The sequence below is a fragment of the Lissotriton vulgaris genome, chromosome 2_1 (genome assembly GCF_964263255.1).
Source record: "Lissotriton vulgaris chromosome 2_1, aLisVul1.2, whole genome shotgun sequence".
Lineage (NCBI taxonomy): Eukaryota > Metazoa > Chordata > Amphibia > Caudata > Salamandridae > Lissotriton > Lissotriton vulgaris.
In genome coordinates, this window is record NC_141687.1 from 1,457,408,683 (window position 1) to 1,457,432,127 (window position 23,445).

Genomic DNA, 23,445 nt, shown 5'->3' on the forward strand with positions numbered 1-23,445 from the left:
CAAGGTGCTTTTTGAGCACATATCCTATAAATGCTTTATATGGATCATTTAATGAACATTACCTCCACCTTTTTCCTAGAGCTGGCATGATAGCCACAAGCCCATCTAACTACCATTGGCTCGCAGACTCCTGGCCTACAACTAACCTAATGCTAAATGTGAAACCTAAAGACACAGCTGTTAACTTCTGCACCGAAAATCACGACGGCACAGAACGATACTACGATGGTATGACTTCTTTTTGTGAAAAAGTATTAGTGTGTTCCTAACTCTGAAATGAATTCAAATAGCGTTCTCAGTACGGAATGAAAGCAATCTCAATTCTAAATAAAAGCTTCATTTTACCAGACAGTGGGACAAAAACTATTTCCAACTATATCTTTCAGTGCATAAAACAAAACTATTGACATGTGCAGGAGGACGTGAGAAGGTATGTGTGAGTTTAGTATGAGCAAGGTTGCCCGGTCGATGTATGGGTAAGTGCACTTCTAAATAGGTAGGTTTTAAACAGTTTGTGTTACTGAGTTTTAGAAGTTCCGTATCTGCAGAGTTTGAGCATGTCTGTCTGTGTCGATAATGATATCCGTAGGTAGGTATGTGCAAAGTATGAAGAGTTCTGCATCTGTGGATTCTATATATGTATCTATGCGCCGAACCTGAGGTGGATGTAGCAAGATAGCATCTACGTCTAGGGAATCAGTGCGTGTTTGTCTGCAAAATGTTAACAGGTATGCGTGATGTGTTAGTTTCGGCCACCATTCAGTGTTGTCATAGTTCTTGGAGGTTGGTTCTATCAAGTCGTGAGAAGACCCTTGTTTGTGTGATGTGAACAATTGTGAGCAATTGTCCATGGCCAACATGTTGTAATGTGCATGTGTAAAATGTAAGTAGGTGTGTAGTCATAACAGCGAAGTTGCCCAGTATGTGCTCAGCGTCCTTATGGCTCGGTGTTTTGAGCGTCAACATGGCTGTATGTCATAATGAGTTTATGCGATGCGTATGATCTGTGCATGTAAACTGACCGGAAATGCAGAAAGCAGGTCTGTATGTGCAGTTACAACTGTTTTGTGTGTGTAGGCCTGCATATGCTGCATATGCTGGGCAGTTTGTGAGCAGGGTTTTGTTTCCTGAGAGAAAGCAGCTCTTCATATGCAGCTTATAACATGGCTACATTTTGAACGCAAAGATGACTTTACATTGCAGATAAGGGCTCTGCGTGTTGAATGAGAAAGCGCACCAACAGTGCCAACTATGGAAATGGAAGTTTAACTTATCCTTTGCTCCTACTACTTCACTAAGGGATTCTCCACCCGGGAATATTTTTATGTTATTTGTTTAGTGAATGGATTTCTTCTAATTTTTTATGCTCTTTCTGTCATTCCCATGCTACAGAGGATTTAAGTGATCCCACGCAAGTTAATACAATATTGCCTTTCATCCATGAAACAAACACATTATAATAATGGTGTATAACTAGGGTTTAAAAACCATCAGCTAACTGGAATAGTGGTGTCCGGTTTTGAGGCCGGGACGAAAGTTTTATAGGACATCCATGTAACATAAATATTCATGAAATTATTATAAACTACATTAATTTACCTTATCAGTGGTTGCTGATAAACCGCGTTATGACTCCATGCTAATCAACCAAGGTTGAACACCACCGATCTAGATCATCCACAGCAAAATGATTGATAACAGTGTTTTCTTTATATTGTATGGATAATATACGTGAATCAGTCATTTAGTTGTGCTTTGTTTCAGTATAGTTACAACCATTTCAAGTAAGATGAGGGACCCTAAAAACTTCTTTCAGAGAATAAGTATACATATAAATTTGTGTTCCTAGAGGTAAATTCAACAGTGGTGTCCTTAATATGTCTATTTACATGATTGATTGGATTAACACATTGAAGTTATGCCTTCTTTAAGTTATCATAGTGCACTGAATGGCTCAGCTGTTAAGGGTTGGCTGTGCCGTGGATACAAGGCGTACCTTTATGTTGAAATATCTAAACCCTGAAGGTTTCAGTGTATTTCCCCAAATATTATTGATTTAACAATTGGAGTGTTTGGTTGAGCCAGTGACCAGGCAATCTATGCGACAATATCAAAGAAGCATTAGTTGTCTTGTATACACACTGTCATAGGCTTGAGATGGATTTTTCTGGCTCATTTTGGGTATTCTGGTAGGTTATTCTCCCTGGGCAAATTGCATATTAACATAGAAATAATTTTTCTGTAGTAGGGGATCTCTGTGTATAGTCATAATCTAGTGAATAGTCCCGCCCATGTGCGTGGACCCCGGAGCAATCAAAAATAATCTCTTAAGCTGTCTTCATTGCAGTCCTGCATAGACACTTAAGAGAAAATTAAAGACAATAATGCAGCCTATACCTACAAGGCTACACTGTCCAGTACTTCAACTAGAAATGCCAAGGTTATTACACCAATAACACATTTAACACAGTCTGTCAAGTTTCACCCCTAGAGAAACTCTCCTCCCTTCACCAAGTCCTTGAAATGATAGAGAGGAAGGAATGGGCAGACAAGCCTCCATAGGCTGCCATTATGTGTCTGGAAAAGGGATACAGTGCCTTTAAGGAACTTTCTAGAGACCCTCGGTATCCCAGCATGCACAGCCCACTCCTTTTACTTTCAGTTCTTTTTTCTGGCTCCTGCTAGCAGGACCCTGGAGCATTGAGCTCACCCTTTTTGAGTGTGTTGTGTAATTTTTGGCACTTTTAAAGTGTTAGAGTGTGTTCACTCGACGTATGTTTGCTTCTTCTTCACTTTTCTGGAGTTTTCTGGTGCTTTTGGCTGCCTTTTTGTAAAATATGCCTGCCTTATATGATAAATGTCCTGAGTGTGCCAGAAAGAAGGCAAAATCAGATCCACACAGGGTGTGTATCCTGTGTCTCCCTTCTCATGTACCTTAGACTTTTGAGATCTGCCAGCAGTTCTCCAGGAGGACCCTGAAGGACAGACAGAGGATCAGGCTCCAAGGACTGGAGCACAGAAAGCAGCAAGGTCTAGGTGGGACGAGGCATGATGGGGCCTCTTCCTCTGCCCGTGCTTCGGCCTCTGAGGGGTTCCCCAGTAAGGAGAAGGCCAGAAAACGCCACCTGTCTCAGTCGGCGTCGATAGCCTCGACGTCGGCGTCGAGAGGAATGGCCACGGTCTGCTCCCCGTCTCCCCAGGGCTCTGGGTCGCAGCAACGTCGATGTTCGACGTCGAGGGGATTGACATCAAGGCCTACGACGAGGTCGACGTCGAGGACTGCTTCGTCGTCGAGCTATCATCGACGTCGAGAGGGTTCAAGAAGGCACTGGCGCTCGCAGTCGAGGCGACACCGCCGTTCTAAGTCGAGAAGACGATCATCGATGTCGAGAAGACGATCATCGGCGTCAAGAAGACGATCATCGACATCGAAAAGGCGCTCAGCGTCGAGGAGGAAAGCATCGTCGTCCAGGAGGTTTAACAAAGCCAGGACTGAGTCCTCGTTTCCACGAGTCCACGGTCGCAGCGGCGCCGTCGCTCATCTACCAGGAGTACGGCCTCAAGGTCTCCCCCCTTCAGGTCGGGCGAGGAAAAGGAGAGTGGAAGAGGCTCCGGGCTTGGAGCAGTCTATTCGCCCTCCAAGCCGAGGTCACCTGCACCTCCTCCATTAGGCAAGGACCCTCCTCTGCGTAATACGATGCCTCCTCAACCGCCTCGTCCTCCTCATCATCCTCCGCCTCCTCCACCTCCCCCGAGGTCTGTGTCATTGCCACATCTCCCGACGCCGCCTACGGGACCACCACAACCTAGGCTCCCGTTTCGGCCTCCACAGCTCCCTCCTCTACGGCCCATGGACCGTCCGAGGCCTCGGAGGTCGAGATCTCGCTCCAGACGAAGGGATAGATCCAGGAGTCGCCGTCGCTCTTCTACGAGATCCAGACGGCGCCACAGGAGGGACCGGTCAAGGTCCCGCCACACAGAGTCATCCAGTGCCAGGGACTATTCGCCTACTCTGTCGGACTCCCCTCGGACGAGAGTGTCTCCAGTAGACGACATAGTCTCCTTCCAGGACGTGTTGCTGCGAGGGGCGACTAAGGCTGGGCATCATGCCCACTGTGCCTGCACCGACGTCCGTCATTTTCGAAACTCTGCACAAGAAGCAGTTATCTCACCCTTTGCTGCCCTTGATGCCAGGGCTGATGGAACCTGCCATGGAGCTATTCCTCACCCCTGCGGCTACGAGATCGGCACCTTCCAGGCTGCAGAAGAAATATAGGGCTCCTGACGCGGACCCAGCGTTTCATCGTTTGGATCCCGCGCCTGACTCGGTAATTGTGACAGCAGCAAGAAAACAGCACGCCACCACCCCGTCATCGACAGTGCCTCCTGACAAGGAGAGCCGCTGGATGGATTCGGCAGGCAGGAAGGTTTGCGGGACGGCCTCCACTTCAATGAAGGCCGTGAGTGCCTTAGCACTGTTGGGACGCTACGATCAGACTCTGTGGGAGTACCTCCAACAGTTCTCAGAACACCTTCCCCGGGAGAAAAGGGAAGATTTCCAAGAGATCCTTGCTGAAGGTCTGCTGGTCTCCAACCAAGTGATAAGCTTGGCTGCGGATTCCTCCCTCTTGGCAGCCCACGGGTACTGCCATGGGGTCAACCTGAGGCGCCACGCATGGTTACGGCTTACATCCTTGAAGCCCGAGGCGCTGCATAGAGTTCCCAACCTACCCTTCTCGGGCGAGACTCTCCGCTTCTTTGTGCTTCGGGATTACTCTCCGCTTCTTTGTGCTTCTGTCGGTGACTGCGAGCTGTTGAGGCTCTCTGTGCTCTTTCCGCTGCTGCTCGCGGAACCAGCTCCGCGGGTCCCGCTTCGTGTGGGGATTGACTTGCTGCTCCTTCGGTGACGCTTAGGTGAGGAGGCAAGCACTCTACGCCTGTGGACTTGTTTGTGGACGCCAGCTCGAGCAGGGCTGCGAGCGAGTGCGGGCGCAGGACTACAAGTCCCAGGAGCGCCCGCCAGCCCCTACTGCTAACACCTGAGCCGCTCTCCCTGCAGGCTCCTCCCCACCACTACCCTGGTTAAAACTCTGTGCACCTGGACATCTGGTGGATTACTCTCCGCTTCTTTGTGCTTCTGTCGGTGACTGCGTGGGACTGCGAGCTGCTGAGGCTCTCTGTGCTCTTTCCACTGCTGCTCGCGGAACCCGCTCCGCGGGTCCCGCTTCGTGTGGGGATTGACTTGCTGCTCCTTCGGTGACGCTTGGGTGAGGAGGGAAGCACTCTACGCCTGTGGACTTGTTTGTGGACGCCAGCTCGAGCAGGGCTGCGAGCGAGTGCGGGCGCATGACTACAAGTCCCAGGAGCGCCCGCCAGCCCCTACTGCTAACACCTGGGCCGCTCTCCCTGCAGGCTCCTCCCCTCTCACACTGACTCTATAAAAACTATAGACTAGCCCCGCTGCGCGGGAGCGCGCGGGAGCGACCAGGAGAAGCCTGGGACAAGGGCGGGACCGTCTGTGGCCGTCAGGGGCCGTAGGAGGCCGGGCTGGGCCAGGTCTCTGACATTTATTGTTTGTTTATTTCACCCTGTTGATGTGCCCCTTTGGTGTAGTTAGTTTGTGGTTTCGGGAATAGATTGTTATACTCTGTCCAGCCGTTAATATGTCTAGCTCCCTTCCATCTGGTGTGGGTGTTTCATTCCTTGGGCCTCTCGATAAATATTTCGAGAATGCACACAAGGAGATAGATAAGGAACTCCTTTTAGCTGAGAGACGCGCTGAGCGTCGACGTTCTATTGAACATCTTAAAAAATTACCACTGTCCACTCAACCAGATTATAATTGCGTGCAGGAAATGGCTGCTCAAGGGAAGACGGCCAGTGAAGTGGATTTGTTTAGTACGGACCAAATCCCTAGTATATTCCGAGCTCCTAATACTTCCCCTGTACGTTCCATTATCAATAGTGAGGGTCACACAAATACACAGTGTTGTTTAAATGCCCCTCACACACCAACAGGCCCCTTGGTGTCATGCTTCATCATCGGGGCCTTCGCACCCCTCTACGGGATGCGGCGTGCTACGACTCGCGGATACGCAGGAGCACTTGAAGTGAACTATGTGTGGGGGTGTGTGTTTATTACAAAAGTGTGAGTGAGGTGAGGTGAAGAGGTGAGTGGTTAAAAAATACCTGGCACGTGGGAGAAAAAACTTTATTAAATCCCCGGCTGGTATTATTAAAATAAAAGTGCAGGGCGTGGTTTAGATAGATACGTGTTAGGGTATCAAACCACTGTATTAAAAGTCAACATGTTTCGGAGGTCAAAGCCCCCTTCTTCAGGACAAGGGTTAAAGCACTTACCCTCCCCTTACTCACATGTAAGATGTAAAAGTGAAAAATAAAAATTACCACAATGTGTAATGTTCCTCACAATGTTAAATGTTAGTGAGTGTCGTTGCGCCCAATTGGCGTAAGAACTTAAAGTTCCCAAATACAGGACTTCATGAGCCTTTAGCGTATATTGGGGAATCCTTCCTTTCTAATCCTTTCTCCGATGAGCCGCGTTGAGGGAAGGCAGGCGATTAGCTGTTGCAGTAACCGTTTTCTGATTAGAAAGGAAGGATTCCCCAATATACGCTAAAGGCTCATGAAGTCCTGTATTTGGGAACTTTAAGTTCTTACGCCAATTGGGCGCAACGACACTCACTAACATTTAACATTGTGAGGAACATTACACATTGTGGTAATTTTTATTTTTCACTTTTACATCTTACATGTGAGTAAGGGGAGGGTAAGTGCTTTAACCCTTGTCCTGAAGAAGGGGGCTTTGACCTCCGAAACATGTTGACTTTTAATACAGTGGTTTGATACCCTAACACGTATCTATCTAAACCACGCCCTGCACTTTTATTTTAATAATACCAGCCGGGGATTTAATAAAGTTTTTTCTCCCACGTGCCAGGTATTTTTTAACCACTCACCTCTTCACCTCACCTCACTCACACTTTTGTAATAAACACACACCCCCACACATAGTTCACTTCAAGTGCTCCTGCGTATCCGCGAGTCGTAGCACGCCGCATCCCGTAGAGGGGTGCGAAGGCCCCGATGATGAAGCATGACACCAAGGGGCCTGTTGGTGTGTGAGGGGCATTTAAACAACACTGTGTGTTCCCCATCACTCTAGGGATCACTATCACTTTGAGTGGATTCCACTTTGTTTATTCATATGACTCGGGAGACTGAATCCACTGACTCTCTCTCTCCCCCCTCCTGTTAAAATTTGGTCACACAAATAGCCCTTCCTCTGCCTCTATTAGCCTCATTGATCTTAATACTCCAGTCGTTCAGACTATGGCTCCCAACCTGCACTCAACACTTACAAATCGTTCGCTTGACAGCGCTGGTCCATGTGAGAACATTCTGTCACATATTAATAGTGTCACCAGATCTAAGCCCATTAAAACTAAAAGGGTTGTGTGCTCCCCACCTAGGAAAAAAAGAAAAAAAGGTGGTGTTAAAAGAAAAGGTACTAGTCAACAAATCTTTTCTCCCTCTTTAGTTAACCCCATTACCGATTTTACGGTACCCCCTGTGGTTGAGGCCCCCATAGGTACTCTCCAACAACCAACTCTACCCGAGGTTGTTGCTACTGGGTTTAACAAGGAGTGTTTCAATATTTTTGAGGAACTCCTAAAATCATATATGTTACCTTTGTTGGAGCGTGTAAGGATACTGGGAGAAAAAATGGATCGCCTTCTGGCTCCTGTTGCTATACCCCACCGTACGAGCACTGATAGGCAGCCTGATCCACCATCTAAGCCTAGTGCCACCAGTATTGCTCCTAGCAATCATTCTAAAAATAACAATGATATTGAAGGCAATACAAAACCTAAGGCTCCGGATTTGGCATCTAAACCCCCTCGTGTAACTAATTCTGCTAAAGAGAAGCCTATGGTGGTTTCTAACAAGCCATCCCCTGAGGGAACAATGCCATCCACAAAACAAGGGGCTGTCAAAACTGACAATCCCATTCACAGACAATTTTTAAATCGTAGGAACATTGTAGAACTCCCCCCTGATTCAGCGAATTTTGTCATCTTCCTGACGGGTGTGCCCCCAATTTCCAATGGGAACCGGGAAAATAACGCAAATCTAAAAAATAAAGTCATCTTCTGGCTAAAAACCAACAGACCCCTTCCTGCCCATCTAAACGGGGATATTATTTCAGTTAGAAGATGCAAGTGGGTGGGTCTTCGCACCAAGGATATAGAGGGTGATACTGTGATCATTAACTTTAGGGACCATAGAGTCGTTTCACACCTTACCGATTGGTTTGTGGGAAACAATGAGGGTGGGATCTCCATGCGGAATTTTAGCTATTTCTACCCCGAGACTCTGCTCAAACCACCTGGCCAACATCGTTCCAAAAGAGATCACCAGTCCCCTAAATGGACCAATTTTACTCCCAGTTTTCATGGTCCACCAATAAACCCGGAGGCCCTGTTTCGATCTTATGCACAATCTAGCTTCAATAGCTCTACACGTACCCCGAACTGGGTTAATCCCAAGCCCCAGTTTCCTTGTTTTCCCCCCACATCAGTTTTTCCACAGTTTAGCCAGACCCAAAGTCTTTATCCTGTCCTAAACAAACAAAGTAAATATATCCAACCTAACGAGTACTGGAACATCCCGTTGAGGAACCTTTATGAGCCCCTATCGGGGCTGGAGTTTAATGATTGACCAGCCATTCCATTCTGGGTTAAAGAGGGTAATACAGATTGTAAGGGTATTACAGATGCTCCAGTCAATTCATTTTGTCTTGTAAAAATTCCAAATGGCCAATTAGCCCAAAGTGCTAAGGGGGACTCAGCTTATTTGTGCGGGACTGGCGATACGAATTTGGTACCCGAAACAGTGTTATTTGCTGATTCAACTGTTGAGAGTGTTACATCGGGCCAGGTATTCAGGGTGGGCTCCCCTGTACTTATACCAATGATATAAGGAGGGATAGTGTTTCTACATATGGAGTCCCCCCTTCTCAAGAGGAAGCTGCTCCTTTGTATGACGAGGCTCACTCCCCTGCCAAAGATTCAACTAGTGTTCCAGCAGTCAGAAATGGTACCATCCTGGGTAGTTGGAACATAGCTGGTCTTGAGTCACGTATGTGTATTCCTGATTGGACCAACTTTATACATCAAGGCGACGTTTGGTCCTTTCAGGAAACCTGGGCACTTTTACCAGTGTTCCTTAGTGGCTACCTGAACTTTAGCAAACCAGCTATTAGAGGTCAAAGAGGTTGAGCTATGGGTGGCTTGTCAGTTTGGGTCCGTCAGTATGAGGGTGTGACAGCAGAGAAAGTTTTTATTGATAGCCCAGACATATTAATGGTTAGCATTAAATCCACCAGTGGGTTGAATATTATGTTGATTAATATATACGCTAGGGGCATCCAGGGTGGTAGGGTCTCACCAACCCTCCTCCGTCTGGATGACTTCTTAAGTGATGCTCCGGCAGTCGGACATATAGTGGTAATGGGCGACCTAAACACCTGTTTTGAACCACTGAGTTTGGATGATGGCCTTTTAACTGAGACTGAGGATCTGGCTTGGGGGATTCCTCAACTTGACCTAGCCCCGATTAAAAAATGGTCTCAGGCGGCTATTTTTATTAAAGGTCTGTGTCTGGATCAGGGACTACGTGCCCTAAATGGCAGAGTGCGCTCCGATAGGTTGGGCAAACACACCTTTAGTAATGGTAGACATAGTAGCCGCATTGACTATGTATTATTGGATGTTAAACTGTGGCCTGTGGTAGTGGATATGGAAGTAAAGTCACGCCCGGAAAGCGACCATGATCCATTGGTGGTGGAATTAAGGGATTTCAGTTTTTCTGGGCCAGTCAAATGCTTGCCCAACTTAGTTCAGGATGAAGTTGTACTCACTAATGACATGAGGAGGGTACGTTGGCCAAAGATCTCTGTCGATGCTGAAGCACGTAAAACAATCAGATCTTTGGTCTCTAAATCCCTGGCAGAAATCTCTAAATGTGATTCACAGGAGGTGATTAACACTATTACCAATACACATACCAGTTTGTTTACGTCTTTTAAAAAACTGTTTATAAAGTCTATTTTTAAAAGGGGTAATAGGGGGAATAAGAAAACCTCCAACTGGTTCCATGATGAGTGCCGAGGGACTCATGTAGAACTGTTTAAAGCTCTAAAACCTAAGAACCCTACTCTAATCAGGTCATGTAGGAAGGCATTTAATGTTGCTAAATGTTCTGCCAAGGCCAACTGGGATGAAGAACGGTGGTCAACTCTAACAGATGCATGTAGCTCCAGGAACATGCAACGGTTTTGGCACCTACTAAAATGGGGTTTGTCTCAGGATGACCGTCCAAGCCCAGCCTCGGTGGATCAACAACAATGGGTTCGCTACTTTGAGGAACAATTTAGGTGCCTCAGTAGCGCGCAGGATAATATTAGCTGGCCACTGTCGGTTGATCCTCTAGAGTTTACGGTTAGAGATGTAGAATCAGTCTTGCAATCTATTCCAAAGGGAAAGGCACCTGGTCCTGATTGCATTCCAGCTGATTTATTCCAACAAGATCATGACCTTTGGGTACCTTATTTAGTCCAGATGGTAAATGCCTTGGCCAAAGGTGCAAGGGTTCCCGAGTACTGGGCAGGCGCAGAAATTCTGCCTATTTATAAGAAAGGTGATCGGTCGGTCCCATCCAACTACAGGCCGATCAGCCTTTTAGACGCGGTGCAAAAAATCACAGCCCATCTTGTTCTTGCCAGGATCCATGAATGGATTGATGAGTATAATATTCTAACCCCACTTCAAGCTGGTTTTAGGTCTCATGTGAGCACCCTAGACCAGGCCTTCCGCTTCATGCTTCTTTATTGGAAGACGGTTCTTTTAGGTAAAGGTAACCTCTACGCAGCCTTCGTGGACTTGAGGTCTGCTTTTCACCTCGTTCCGAGGGCTGGGTTGTGGAAGTGTTTATTAGAACTGGGTATGCCTGCCCCCCTTGTACGCCTACTGGTGAATCTACATGCGCATACCTATGCCCAAGTCCGCTGGGGTAGACCAGGGGAGGTGACGGATAGGTTTCCTGTGGCCAAAGGTGTTAGGCAAAGGTGCGTTCTAGCCCCCACCCTTTTCTCCTTATATATTACCAGGGTTACTAATTATTTTGATAACCATCCAACAGATGCCCCGACTTTAGCTGGAATGAAAATTCCCCTGCTCATGTTCGCTGACGATACTCTCCTGATTTCAAAAACCAGACAGGGTCTTCACCAGGCCCTGTCGAAGTTTGAGTTTTTCTGCAGCGAACATGAGCTTGAGGTGAATGTGTCTAAGACAAAATTTATGGTTCTAAGAGGACACAATCAGATCACTGCAAGAGTTACTATGGGGGGTACTCCCCTGGAACAAACTAAGTTTTTCGCCTACTTGGGAGTTACATTCAGCGAGTCCCTAAGCTGGTCCCACCAGGTTGAGCTTATGGCTTTAAAGCACCTGCAGATAGGTGGTGCTCTGATTAAAGAGCATTAAGGGCCTTTTACCCGGCCAATTTCTCCACTAGTTAAGATTTATGGTTCAACGGTTCTACCCTCAGTCTTATACGGTGTGGAATGATGGGGCTTTAGCAAACTGGAGCCCTTGAGAACAGCCCAAAATAAATTCCTCAGGGTGGCTACGGGTCTGCCTCAGTCAACTCCGCGGATCCCGCTTTTGTATGACCTCGGGTGCCAACCTGTGGAAGACCAAGCGAGATTTCGCCCATTGGCATTCTGCCGACGTCTATGGCCGGAACTCCATTTATATGCAAGGGCTTGCTTGGAGGTTAAATATCTCCCTGGTTCCTTAAACATAGGTTGGTTTAAGGAGTTAAGATCAACCCTATTTGCCATGGGGTATGGTGATCTGTGGTCAGATCCTGAATCTGTAATCTTTCCATCTAAAAAAGACTTAAAATTGCACTATTGGGACTGGGTGGTTCATAATAGACATCTGAGATTGTGCTCTAGCAATCTTACCAGTCTATTTATCATCTTTAAAGACATTCCCAAGCTCGAAAAATACTGGGACATGATAACAAAGCCCCTGGATCGTAAAATATTCCACCAGTTCAGATGTGGTTCGTTGCCCTTAAGGGACTTCACCAAAGAGTGGGGTTCTAGTGGGACCGGACATTGTCCAAACTGCCTTGGCCAGGGCGAAAGTTTAAACCATTTTTTGTTTGTCTGTCCTTTGTACTCTGCCCCTAGAGCCAAATGGTTAAGTCCGGTCTGTAGAAGCCTAGGTACTCGCTCAGCTGTTGAAGCAAGCAGAATTGTAAAAACTAACCTGTCCCCACTAATTGTTGCGGGTGTAGCAAAATACTTAGGGTGGCCTTGGATTCTTAGAATCAGGTTCATCAAAAGCAAACAACCAGGGGTTTAACAATGTTTTTATGTTTACCTGCTTATGAGTAGCTCACTATATTTTATGACCCGCATGAAGGAGGAGGCGGAAACTCTGACGGCTGTCGGGTTGGAAAAGCCTAAAGAACAGAAAAAGACCTTCCGCCCATTCCAGAGGAGGTACGGGGCGCAAGGCAAAGGGCAAGGTCGACAGGCTGGACAGCAACAGCAGCAGCAGCAGTTCTAGCGGAGACTGTTCCAAAAGCGCCAGAGGGGCTGAGGTGGTCAGCAGTCTTCCTCCGCGATCAAATGCCCGGCTGGGCCTAGGCTCTGAGGTACTACTTCCCCTTCATCTGTTACCCGCTACGGTGTGGGGGAAGCATCCAACATTACCTGGCAGAGTGGAGAAACATTACTCAGGACAAGTGGGTGCTGAATATTGTTTGCAATGGATACAGTCTTCGTTTTCTCAGCCCGCCTCCAGCGATTCCACCGGTTGGCTCGCAGTTCCAACTGCGCGAGCTCCAGGCGGAGGCCGATACCCTGTTAAGAAAAAGGGCAATAGAAGACATCCCTCTGTCTCAAAGGGGAAAGGGTCTTTACTCACGCTTCTGTCTAGTACAGAAGAAGGACAAGAACGAGTTCAGACCCATTCTGGATTTGCGACAAGCAAACAAGTGGATTCGCAGGGAAAAGTTTTGCATGCTGTCTTTGCACCAGATTTATCCTCAGCTGCAGAGAGGAGACTGGCTGTGCGCGATAGATCTGCAAGATGCGTACTTCCATGTGCCCATTGCACGGAAACATCAGAAGTTCCTGCGCTTCCTCGTCGGCACCAATCACTATCAGTACACCGTACTACCGTTTGGACTGAAGTCTGCACCCAGGACTTTTTCGAAATGCGTGGCTGTGGTGGCAGCGCACCTGAGAAAGAACAAGGTGTTCGTCTACCCGTACCTGGGCGATTGGTTGATCAAAGCCTCCACCTTCCAGGAAGCGCAATTGCACTTCAACAGGACGGCCATTCTGCTGAACTGACTGGGGTTGCACATAAATCTGTCCAAGTCTGTCCCAATTCCTGTACAGTGCCTGCAGTACTTGGGAGCCTCCATCAATACGCTGTCAGCAAGCATGTCTCCTTCGGAGGAGAGACGCTTATCCATCCTTCGGAAGGCTCAGGCTCTCAAAGCTGCTCCATCTACAACAGTGAGGACGGTGGCTTCTCTACTGGGATCGATGGCCTCTTGTATCTTCCTCACTCCGCACACACGCCTACACATGAGGCCGCTACAGGAATGTTTGGAGAACCAGTGGGACCAGAGGAAAGGGTGTTGGGACGATTGGATCCAGTTGTCTCTTCACGCCCAACAGTCCCTGAGATGGTGGTGCTCGGCAGAGAATCTCCTCAGAGGGGTTCCTTTCCACAAGGACATCCTGACTCAGACTATCGTGATGGATGCGTCTCTCCTGGGCTGGGGAGCGCATTCAGACCATCTACAGATCCAGGGAACGTGGTCTCCGGCAGAGTCCACGTATCACATCAATTTCCTGGAACTCAGAGCTATTCACTTGGCACTGAAAGCCTTTCATCCGTCCTTCCAGGCCAACTCCTTGCTTGTGCAGACAGACAATACGACCACGATGTATTACCTCAACCAACAGGGGGGTTTGAGATCGCACGCACTGTCACAGGAAGTGCAGGCGATCTGGCACTGGCTGTTAGCCAGAAGACTGACAATAATGGCGACTCATCTGCCAGGTGTGCAGAATGTTCAAGTGGACGCCTTCAGCAGGTTGCTTCACGAAAACGAGTGGGTCATAAACGACGAGGTGCTCGACGACATCTTCGCCATGTGGGGCACTCCAGAAGTGGATCTGTTCGCCACCGCCGAAAACAGCAAATGCCACGACTTCGACTTGAGGTATTACCAGCTGGGGACTCTGGGGAACGCGTTATGGATCAGCTGGTTGAACAGCTTTCTGTTCACTTTTCCACCCATTCCCCTGATTCCGGCGGTGCTCATCAAGCTGGCCCGGTCACGGTCGCGGATGATCCTCATTGCTCCGGAATGGCCCAGGCAGTGGTGGTTCACGGACCTGCTTCACCGGTCAATCCTGCCTCATCAGCAGCTGCCATGTCGGCTGGACCTTCTCACGAAGTTCAGGGGGCAGATGGTGCACCCCAACCTCTCATCATTGAGTTTGGCGGCATGGCTCCTGAGATAGTGCAATATGACCACTTGAATCTTCCTGAGGATTGTATGGACATATTGAAGGAGACTAAGAGGCCGTCTACTAGGACGTCTTATGCTAACAAGTGGAAGAGATTCTGCATCTGGTGCATGTCTAAGAACTATGACCTGCAAGAAGGATGTTATCCTTCCATTCCTTCTGCATATAGCTCAGTCTGGCCTTAATTTCCATTCCATTAACCCCTTCCGTGCTCATGACGAGCGCAGCTCGTCATGAGGCACAGTGGAGCTGTGCTCATGACGAGCTGAGCTTGTCATCAAGCCACCCATTTCCATTTTGTCCCAGCACAGGGGAAGAATGACTCTAGCAGCCAAGGTGTTAAGGTTCACCTGGCTGTATTGACTGCTTACAGGAAATGCCCTTCGCAGGCATCCTTCTTCCAGATTCTTGTGATTAAGGATTTCTTGGAAGGGTTGAAGAAGGTGTTCCCTTCTGTTTGGCTTCCTTCGGCTTCGTGGGAACTGAATGTGGTGCTGTCCAGGCTGATGAAGGAACCTTTCGAGCCTATTCATAAGGCTTCACTGCAACACCTGTCTTGGAAGGTGGCGTTCCTCGTGGCCATTACATCGGCCCGCAGGGTGAGTGAAATTCAGGCATTGTGTTGCCAGGAACCTTATACTGTACTTCATGCTGCTAACGTTGTTATGCGTACTCACCCTAAGTTCCTTCCCAAGGTGATTTCTGATTTTCATGTTAATCAGACTATAACTTTACCAACATTTTTCCAGAATCCTTCCACTCCAGCGGATCGGTCTCTTCATTCCCTGGGTGTCAGAAGGGTGTTGAAATTCTATCTGGATAAGACCAAGGGTATTCGTAGGTCCGACCAATTTTTTATCAACTATGGATCATTTCGGACTGGTCTGGCTACTTCGAAACAGTCCATCTCTAGGTGGATTGTGTCATGTATCCAGCTCTGTTATCCGTAAGTGAATAAGACCTTAGGGGGTAAGCCTAAGGCTCATTCTACCAGGGGCAAAGCAGCTACAACAGCTTTGCTTCGAAATGTTCCCATTGCAGAGATCTGCAGGGCGGCCACTTGGAAGTCGGTGCATACCTTTGCTAAGCATTACTGTCTGGGTTCTAATGCCAGAGCAGATGCTCAGGTTGGGCAGGCTTCGCTGCGGAATCTGTTGGCACAATAGTGGTGTTGTCTATTTTTCTCCACCGCCGGGTTGGTTTTTTGGATGGGCTTGCCATTCTATTCACTAGATTATGACTATATACAGAGATCCCCTACTACAGAAGGAGTAGTTTATTACCTGTAACTCCAGTTCTGTAGTAGGGGTATCTCTGTTATAGTCATAAGCGCCCGCCCTCCTCACCAGTGGAGAAAATGGTACTGTGATGTATGCTAGAGGCCTTGCTTTATGCACCTTCAAAAAGAACTGAAAGTAAAAGGAGTGGGCTGTGCATGCTGGGATACCGAGGGTCTCTAGAGAGTTCCTTAAAGGCACGGTATCCCTTTTCCAGACACATAATGGCAGCCTATAGAGGCTTGTATGTCCATTCCTTCCTCTCTATCATTTCAAGGACTTGATGAGGGTAGGAGAGTTTCTCTAGGGGGGAAACTTGACAGACTGTGTTAAATGTGCTATTGGTGTAACATCCTTGGCATTTCTAGTTGAAGTACTGGCTAGTGTAGCATGGTAGGTATAGGCTGCATTATTGTCTTTAATTTTCTCTTAAGTGTCTATGCAGGACTGCAATGAAAACAGCTTAAGAGATTATTTTTGATTGCTCCGGGTCCACGCACATGGGCGGGACTATTCACTAGATTATGACTATAACAGAGATACCCCTACTACAGAACTGGAGTTACAGGTAAGGAACTTCTCCTTTTTTCTGTAAATAACTCCCTACCCCAGATTGACTGGTATTGGCACACTAGCAGCCTGGCAAGTGTAGCTCCTTTTCAGTTTCTGGCTCTTAACTGAAGGGACTTTTGGTTGACAAAAACGGAGCGAGCCAAGACTCATCCAACATGCTACTGTTGATGGCTAAGGTGGCTGTTACCAAATGATAAATGCAGCTTTAATATAAACGAACAGGCAATATAACTTCAAATATATTTAGGGAGCACCAGACTCTGATTATCTTGCAGGGAACATTGGTCCTCCACAGCATGGTCAGTTCAGATCTCTGCATAGGCAGTAAATGACTTACATTGTCCTGTTGGGAAAAATTATTAAAGATAATAAAGAAGAATATCTCACCTGCACTGAATGGGACTCATGTCCCCGTAAAATACTAATGACATTTTGTAAACTTAGATCTTTAATAGCAGCAAGTTTAACAATTAGAATCAAAAACAATAATTCATATAAACAGGACTGGTTTGACCACGAATGTTCACATGCCAACCAGGACCTAAGAAGGGCGCTGGGGGCATCGCCAAGGAAAAGAGAAGTGCAATATTGCGAATAATATATGAAGGAACACTAGAGAAAAAAAGGGCCATTTGCGTGAAAGAGCATTGGAAGATCGATAGCAGGCATGGAATGTAAAGATAGTACTCTATTCTGGAGAACAGTACACCAGCCATTTCAAAGGGAAATAACCACCCCCATGGTTGAGTCCCATGTCCAGCAAGCAGACTGGTTACCCATTTTGGTAGAGTTTTACTGGAAGAAGTGAATCTCGCCCTAGGAAGATGCACAAATAGAAAGACCCCATGTTCTGATGGACTCCCTGTAGACGCATATAAGTCACAAATAGCACTTTGGGAACCTATCATAACTCAGGTTTGGACAGGTGTTTCCAAAAGGTGCATACCAGCAACATGGGCTGAAAGTATCATAGACCCAATTTTTAAAAGAGGAAACAGGGGAGATGAGCAGTGCTTTAGACCAATTTCCCTCCTTGATACATCAGTCAAACTGTTGGGAAGGATATAATTGGAAAGATTAGAGACCTGGGTAGTGGAAATCTATCTGCTCACTGACTCACAGCTTGGCTTTACGAACAAAGTCTTCAATTTGGAGGAATGTATCAATTTACATGTGCTTGTAAGCAAATATACAAAAGTTAAGAAAGGCCGCTTGTGAATCCTTGTGTTTCACTGACTTAAGCAACACGTTCTACCTAGTCAATCATGCTAAGTTGATGGGAACTTTGGTACAGCTGGGTACCCCTCATGATATTACCTTTCTATCGCAGCTTTATGGCCATCTGGCTGCCCTTGTTCGTTATGGTGCAAATGGAGAATGTACCTCAGTCTTTAGAGTTGTGAGGGACATACAGCAAGGGTGTGTTCTTGCACCACTGTTATTTTCGTTATATGTGAATGGGGCAGGTGGTTACTTACAACAGCTGTTGATGACCAACTCCAATCCTCTTATACACTGATGACACAGTCTTACTATCACACATCGCTAACGGCCTACAGTGTTTAATTGATGGATTTGCCACATTTATGGAGAACAAAGATATGAGATCAAGCTTGACTAAAACCTTTGTCACGGCCTGCGAGACAGGTAAAATGAAGAGGAAAACTCATTTTGTCAAGGGACGGGCATTGAGAGAAGCAGATAACTTTTCCTATTTGGGTGTCCAGTTTTCTAAATCTGGCTCTTGGAGCCCCCATCTAAACAATAAAGTACTGAAATGTATTAGAACATAAAAAGCAATATTCAGGTTTGCATCTAAAATTGGAAATAAACCCTTAAGAGATGCTACTCTTGTACAAAAGTAAATTTATTAATAGTGTAACGTATGGGGCAGGGCTGTGGGAGCTTTCAAACAGCAAAGGTTTACAAACAGTTGAGAATAATTTTTTGCTTGACAGCACCAAAATCTACACCCTCTAACATCATTCATAGTAAATTAATAGTTGCTCACATGTTAGCGACCATTTACATTAACACACTTTTATTTTGGTATAGTCTTTGGACTTATTCTGGACTCAAGTTCACTTAAGAAATGATTAACGATTGCCAAGCCCTTGGCGGTAAAGACAACATTTCCTGGTCCGGTCATTTGAAGAGCCTTTCAGCCCCTTAACTGCTGCCCGCCTGCCCCCCACCCACTGCTGAGCTTTTTTTTGCCTATTTGAATAGTTTGTGTTTAGGGCTTCATATCTTTTTTCCACATAACCTACCCATGCCAAATTTGCATCCTTATTTTCTGGCAAATGTATTATCGCTGTGCACTCTTTTCTTCAATTTTTCTCTTATCTTTCTCCTATGTTAAGGTTTGTGCTACTCCATCGTTGGCACTGTGTCTGTCAGTACTAAAAAACAGTATTATTTCACAAGTATCAGATTTGGAAAACCAATCCCTGGTGGATAGGTACACCTTATATCTGAAACTGGTTAGTTTCTCCTCAATAATGTTATCTGACCCTCTAATCACAAATGACACTTTAGTGCAGTTTTCTTCTGATATATCCAGAATTGATTATGCTTTTCTTTACATTATATCATTCTTCATTTATTAAATGAAATCCAAACACCTTAATCAAGCCCAATGCATTTCTGGCCGAAGCTGACCCTTCATCAGGGGTCTCTGGAAATGACATAAACAAAGAGCAATCTCAATCCTGACAAAATACTCATGTGGTTTTATGCACCATCTTTACGTTCACCAAACAAAACCTATCCATTGAAGTTGAACTCGGCACCTTAAACTGAAAAAACGGTTCTACAAATGTGCCTGTGCTAGCAATTACAATAACCAAATCGTGACTGCCGTATGATGACATGCGCCATAGTTTTTGTCATGTAGTGTTAATCCATCATACTATCACATGCCAGACTGTATTTAAAATAGTTTGTGCATACAGACGCGTTAAATATTGTGAAGTATCGAGTAAAAAGAAGGAAGCCAAGGCTAAGCTGCACCCAGCACCAAAAATAAACATACCTACAAAATGTGTCCTCTGTTCAATATGAAAGAAACAAGAACTACAAAAAAAAAGATAATCCACAACCAGTGTTAAAAATTACAGTGACTATGAAGTCTGTCCTTCGCTCCTCACCCGTTAGTCCTGTAGAATGTCTTTGAAAAGAAATCCGTATTCATTGGTGACTGCGTGCCGAAGTTTTACAGTCCTGGTTTAAATCCAACGTGTAGTTAGCGTTGTGACGTATCAACATAGCCGAAAATAACTAGATTCTTAAAGTGAAAGTGTGTGGTTGCGAAAATGTTAATGGCAGCCAAGTGCGTGTTAAAGTTTATCGATTCAAGTATCCTTATTTTCCAACATCCAGTGTATTCTAAAGGTACCCAGGGTTTGTGGATCGTTGTGAAGAGGACCGAGAACATAGCCAAAATACAGCAAAACTTTGGGGGATATTCTTAACATATGGCGAAAACTAACGCTAACTGCATTTAGAGCACTTTTTTTATCACTGTGTACCGTGGGAAATTATCGCTGTGTTCACGGCATATTCACAACATGCCGCTAACAGGCGATAGTTTCAGGGAACGGCGGTGAAAACTGCTGCTAACTTCACCGAGAAGGTGATAGGAAATCCGGTGATAGCCAGCAAAAACTACTGATAGGCTCATTAGTACCAAAAAACTCACGTTTGCCAGCCGAATGTGAGTTTTTTTTCTCTAATGCAAAAAGTTGCCTATCAGGCAACATCCAATTGAAAATAGGTATAAAAAACAAAATAAATGCAGAAAGGAGCAGCCTGGGGCAAGTGCAGCACACATCAACAGCCCTCTGCAAGCCAGCCAGCATCCAGGATGAGAGCCTGGATGCCTTGATAGACCTGCGTCTGGAGCCTGAATGCCTTGCTGGACCTGCGTCTGGAGCCTGGATGCTTCGTTGGACCTGTGTCTGGAGCCTGGATGCCTTGCTGGACCTGCGTCTGGAGCCTGGAATGGGATGGGATGCAGAGGAGCTGTGTGGTTGATGAGCCGTGGCGGTTGACATTGAGCAGCGACGATCACCCGTACCTGGTGGTGAAGTCTGGCAGGTCGCATGGAGACACGTTGCTGACCTGTGTGAGAAGACGGCCTTGCACACCTTAGGGCTGTCAATAGTAGAGGCGCTCCTGCGCTTAAGGGTAGGGAAGTCTGCATCACATACTACGATCCACCACTACACCGAGGTGCACAGAGGGGGATTACCAATGGTGGGTGCCGCCTCTCTGCATCACAGGCCAGATGATGTTGGGCTGGCTAGACACTGTGGGGGGTGAGGCCTCTAAGCTGCGCAGAACTTGTGTGGCAGGACCGCTGCAACTTCACGCCTTAGGGCGGTCTACTACATCAGGAGGGTTACCAGCGGACTTGGCGGTGACTGCTGTACCCAGGCTTCTGAAATCCCTGCTGGCTGAGTCACAGATTTAGAGAGAGTGCAGTGGATTGTGTCACAGTGTCAATGTCCAGGTAAGGAAAAGGTGGGACTCGTAGCACAGGACACCTGGCGGTCGAGTTTCCCCAGGCCTGGCACAGGTTGATAACGCACCCCCAGTGTCGGCTCATCCGCTATGGCAGAAGAGCATCGCCCCACTGCTTTCAAGCAGTGCAGAGGAGGAACAATCATCACATGATGCTAACTTACTGATGTAACCGTGCTATGCTTCCCTTGCGGGTGGGAGGGTGGGTAGCACTGCTCCAAGCATTGAGCAAGGCATGGGCGGATTGGCATGCCCACACAAGTGCGCAATGGTTGTTTGGTCGGCCCACTCAGGCCGCCCAAAGCAGTCATACACACTTCCCTATTGGTAATGCAGGCTACATTGCAGCCTGCATGTAGAACATGCCCACACCTCCAGCCCCTGGCTGCATGCCTTGTCCCGTTGACAGTTAACAATTCTACTGCCGCATTACAGCGTTGTGATTGTCTCAGGGGAGGGAGCCTGGCTGCCTATTTCCTGTTCCTGGAAGCAGATGCAGGAGAGCAGGAGCAACGAAGAAACGTGACCCAGCTTTGTGGTAAATCTTCCCTAATTAAATTTTCACAGCACCCGCTCTCACACACATCTCCGTGTCCACACCCCATTCAGTGTTCTTTCCAGCGTTTGCTACGTCACAACTGTCCAGCCCCCCCAGCACATCTCAATGGCAGCCTCTGTGTACCCATGCACAGCGAGCGCACCACCTGTGTGCCAAAGGCATATACAAGGTTGCGACGCATCCCATAACATCACATTCCATTCCCATGCATACTAATACTAAGCACATTGCGACAGTAGAGTAGGTGTTGCATAGCGGAGACATCAATATCACTATTACCACATCAGTGAGTGCAACCCAAAACGTACCTTTGCACCCCAAACTAAACCGTGAACTCTGGAAATCCTTTCTGAGCCCCCATAACACATCCAAAAATCATATTTGACTCAAATGCACACCCCAAATTCCTTCCTTATTTTACCCCATAACACTTCCCAATGTTCATGTTTTACCCCAAAACACACCCCAATTTTTATATTTTACCCTGAAACCCATTACCCGCCGAAAAACATTAAATTACCCCATTACTGACCTCACAATGTGTTGTTATCAAATGCGATGTAAACCTGCTTTGTCGGAGTTGTGTTGTTAACGATGTACAGCCTGTGTTGTACTGGTCGTCTCTTGTGCCAAAGGCAACCCATAGGCTACGCCGTTTGCGTCCGTCTGCCCCTGGACCGCTCTCAGCACCAAGGAGCCTTCCTCTTGGACACTCCACCGCTACAACGCCAGCACCCTCCTTGCCATCAACCCTGGATGCCCCCTCACCTGCCAGGACCAACCTCTGCTCTGGACCGGACATCGCCATAGCCTTCACTGACGGCTGCATTACCACCTGCAAGGAGCACCCCGACCATCAAGGAGGAGGCATTGTCATCACCTACAGCAGCACAGTCTGACTGCCCACACACTCTAATGAACCAAGGGTGCCATGGACCACCGACACTCCCAGATCCGGACCAAGTCCAAGCACATCCTCAGCGGCACCCTCATGTGCAGGCCCCTTGGACCATGGCCCCCCATTCTCTAATACAATTGTAGACCTCATTGCACCCCAGGGTCTCCTATTCACCAACGACATCCTACTCGGTGAACTTAAGTTCCACCTGTACCACCCCTTTGACTAGGACACCACCCCCTCGTGGGGAAGGTCCCCTACGTCAGACGCAAGCAGCAGGTTACCTCAACAAGCCACATAGCAGGACACATGGTCGAGCACTTTACCTCCGCCAGCAGGAACTTCAACTACAGACACAACAGTGCACTCTTCTGCACCGACCATCATTTGTAACATCACGTCTTCACCTTGGCCTCCGGATTCCACTGCCATCATCACATCCCCTTGCAGTTAGATCAAGGCCACCGAAGAACGTCTTGTTAACTTCCCCCGCACCAACACTTCACAATTGCTTTCAAACTATCACACTGCAGTGCACAACCACCACTAGTTCAAGTTCAAGAATTTATATAGCGCACTACTCACCCAGAGGGTCTCAAGGCGCTTGGGGAGGGGGTTCATTATTTATCGAATAGCAAGGTTTTAAGTTCTTTTCTGAAGGAGATGTGGTTCTGTGTAAGGCGGAGGTGAGTGGGGAGTGAGTTCCAGGTCTTGGCTGCCAAGTAGGAGAAGGATCTACCACCCTTGGTGGATCTTAGGATACGCGGAACTGTGGCGAGGCCTTGATTGGAGGATCTTAGTTGGCGGGTGGGTGTGTAGAAGGATATTCGAGTGTTGAGGCATTCGGATCCTAGTTTGTAGAGGGCCTTGTGTGCGTGGGTGAGGAGACGGAATGTTATTCTCTTGTTGACGGGAAGCCAGTGGAGGTCTTTCAGGTGGTCGGTAATGTGATCTTGGCGAG

The 23,445-nt window shown here is 47.2% G+C and overlaps 1 protein-coding gene across 1 annotated transcript in view; it reads left to right on the forward strand.

The window, feature by feature from the left end:
* Positions 1 to 23,445, forward strand: part of LOC147732751 (roundabout homolog 2-like) — a 1,033,034-nt gene that overhangs the window by 876,717 nt on the left and 132,872 nt on the right. The window contains exon 20 of the mRNA XM_086957318.1: positions 80 to 228. Within this exon, the coding sequence (XP_086813444.1) occupies positions 80 to 228 (149 nt within the window). The remainder of the gene's footprint in view (positions 1 to 79; positions 229 to 23,445) is intronic.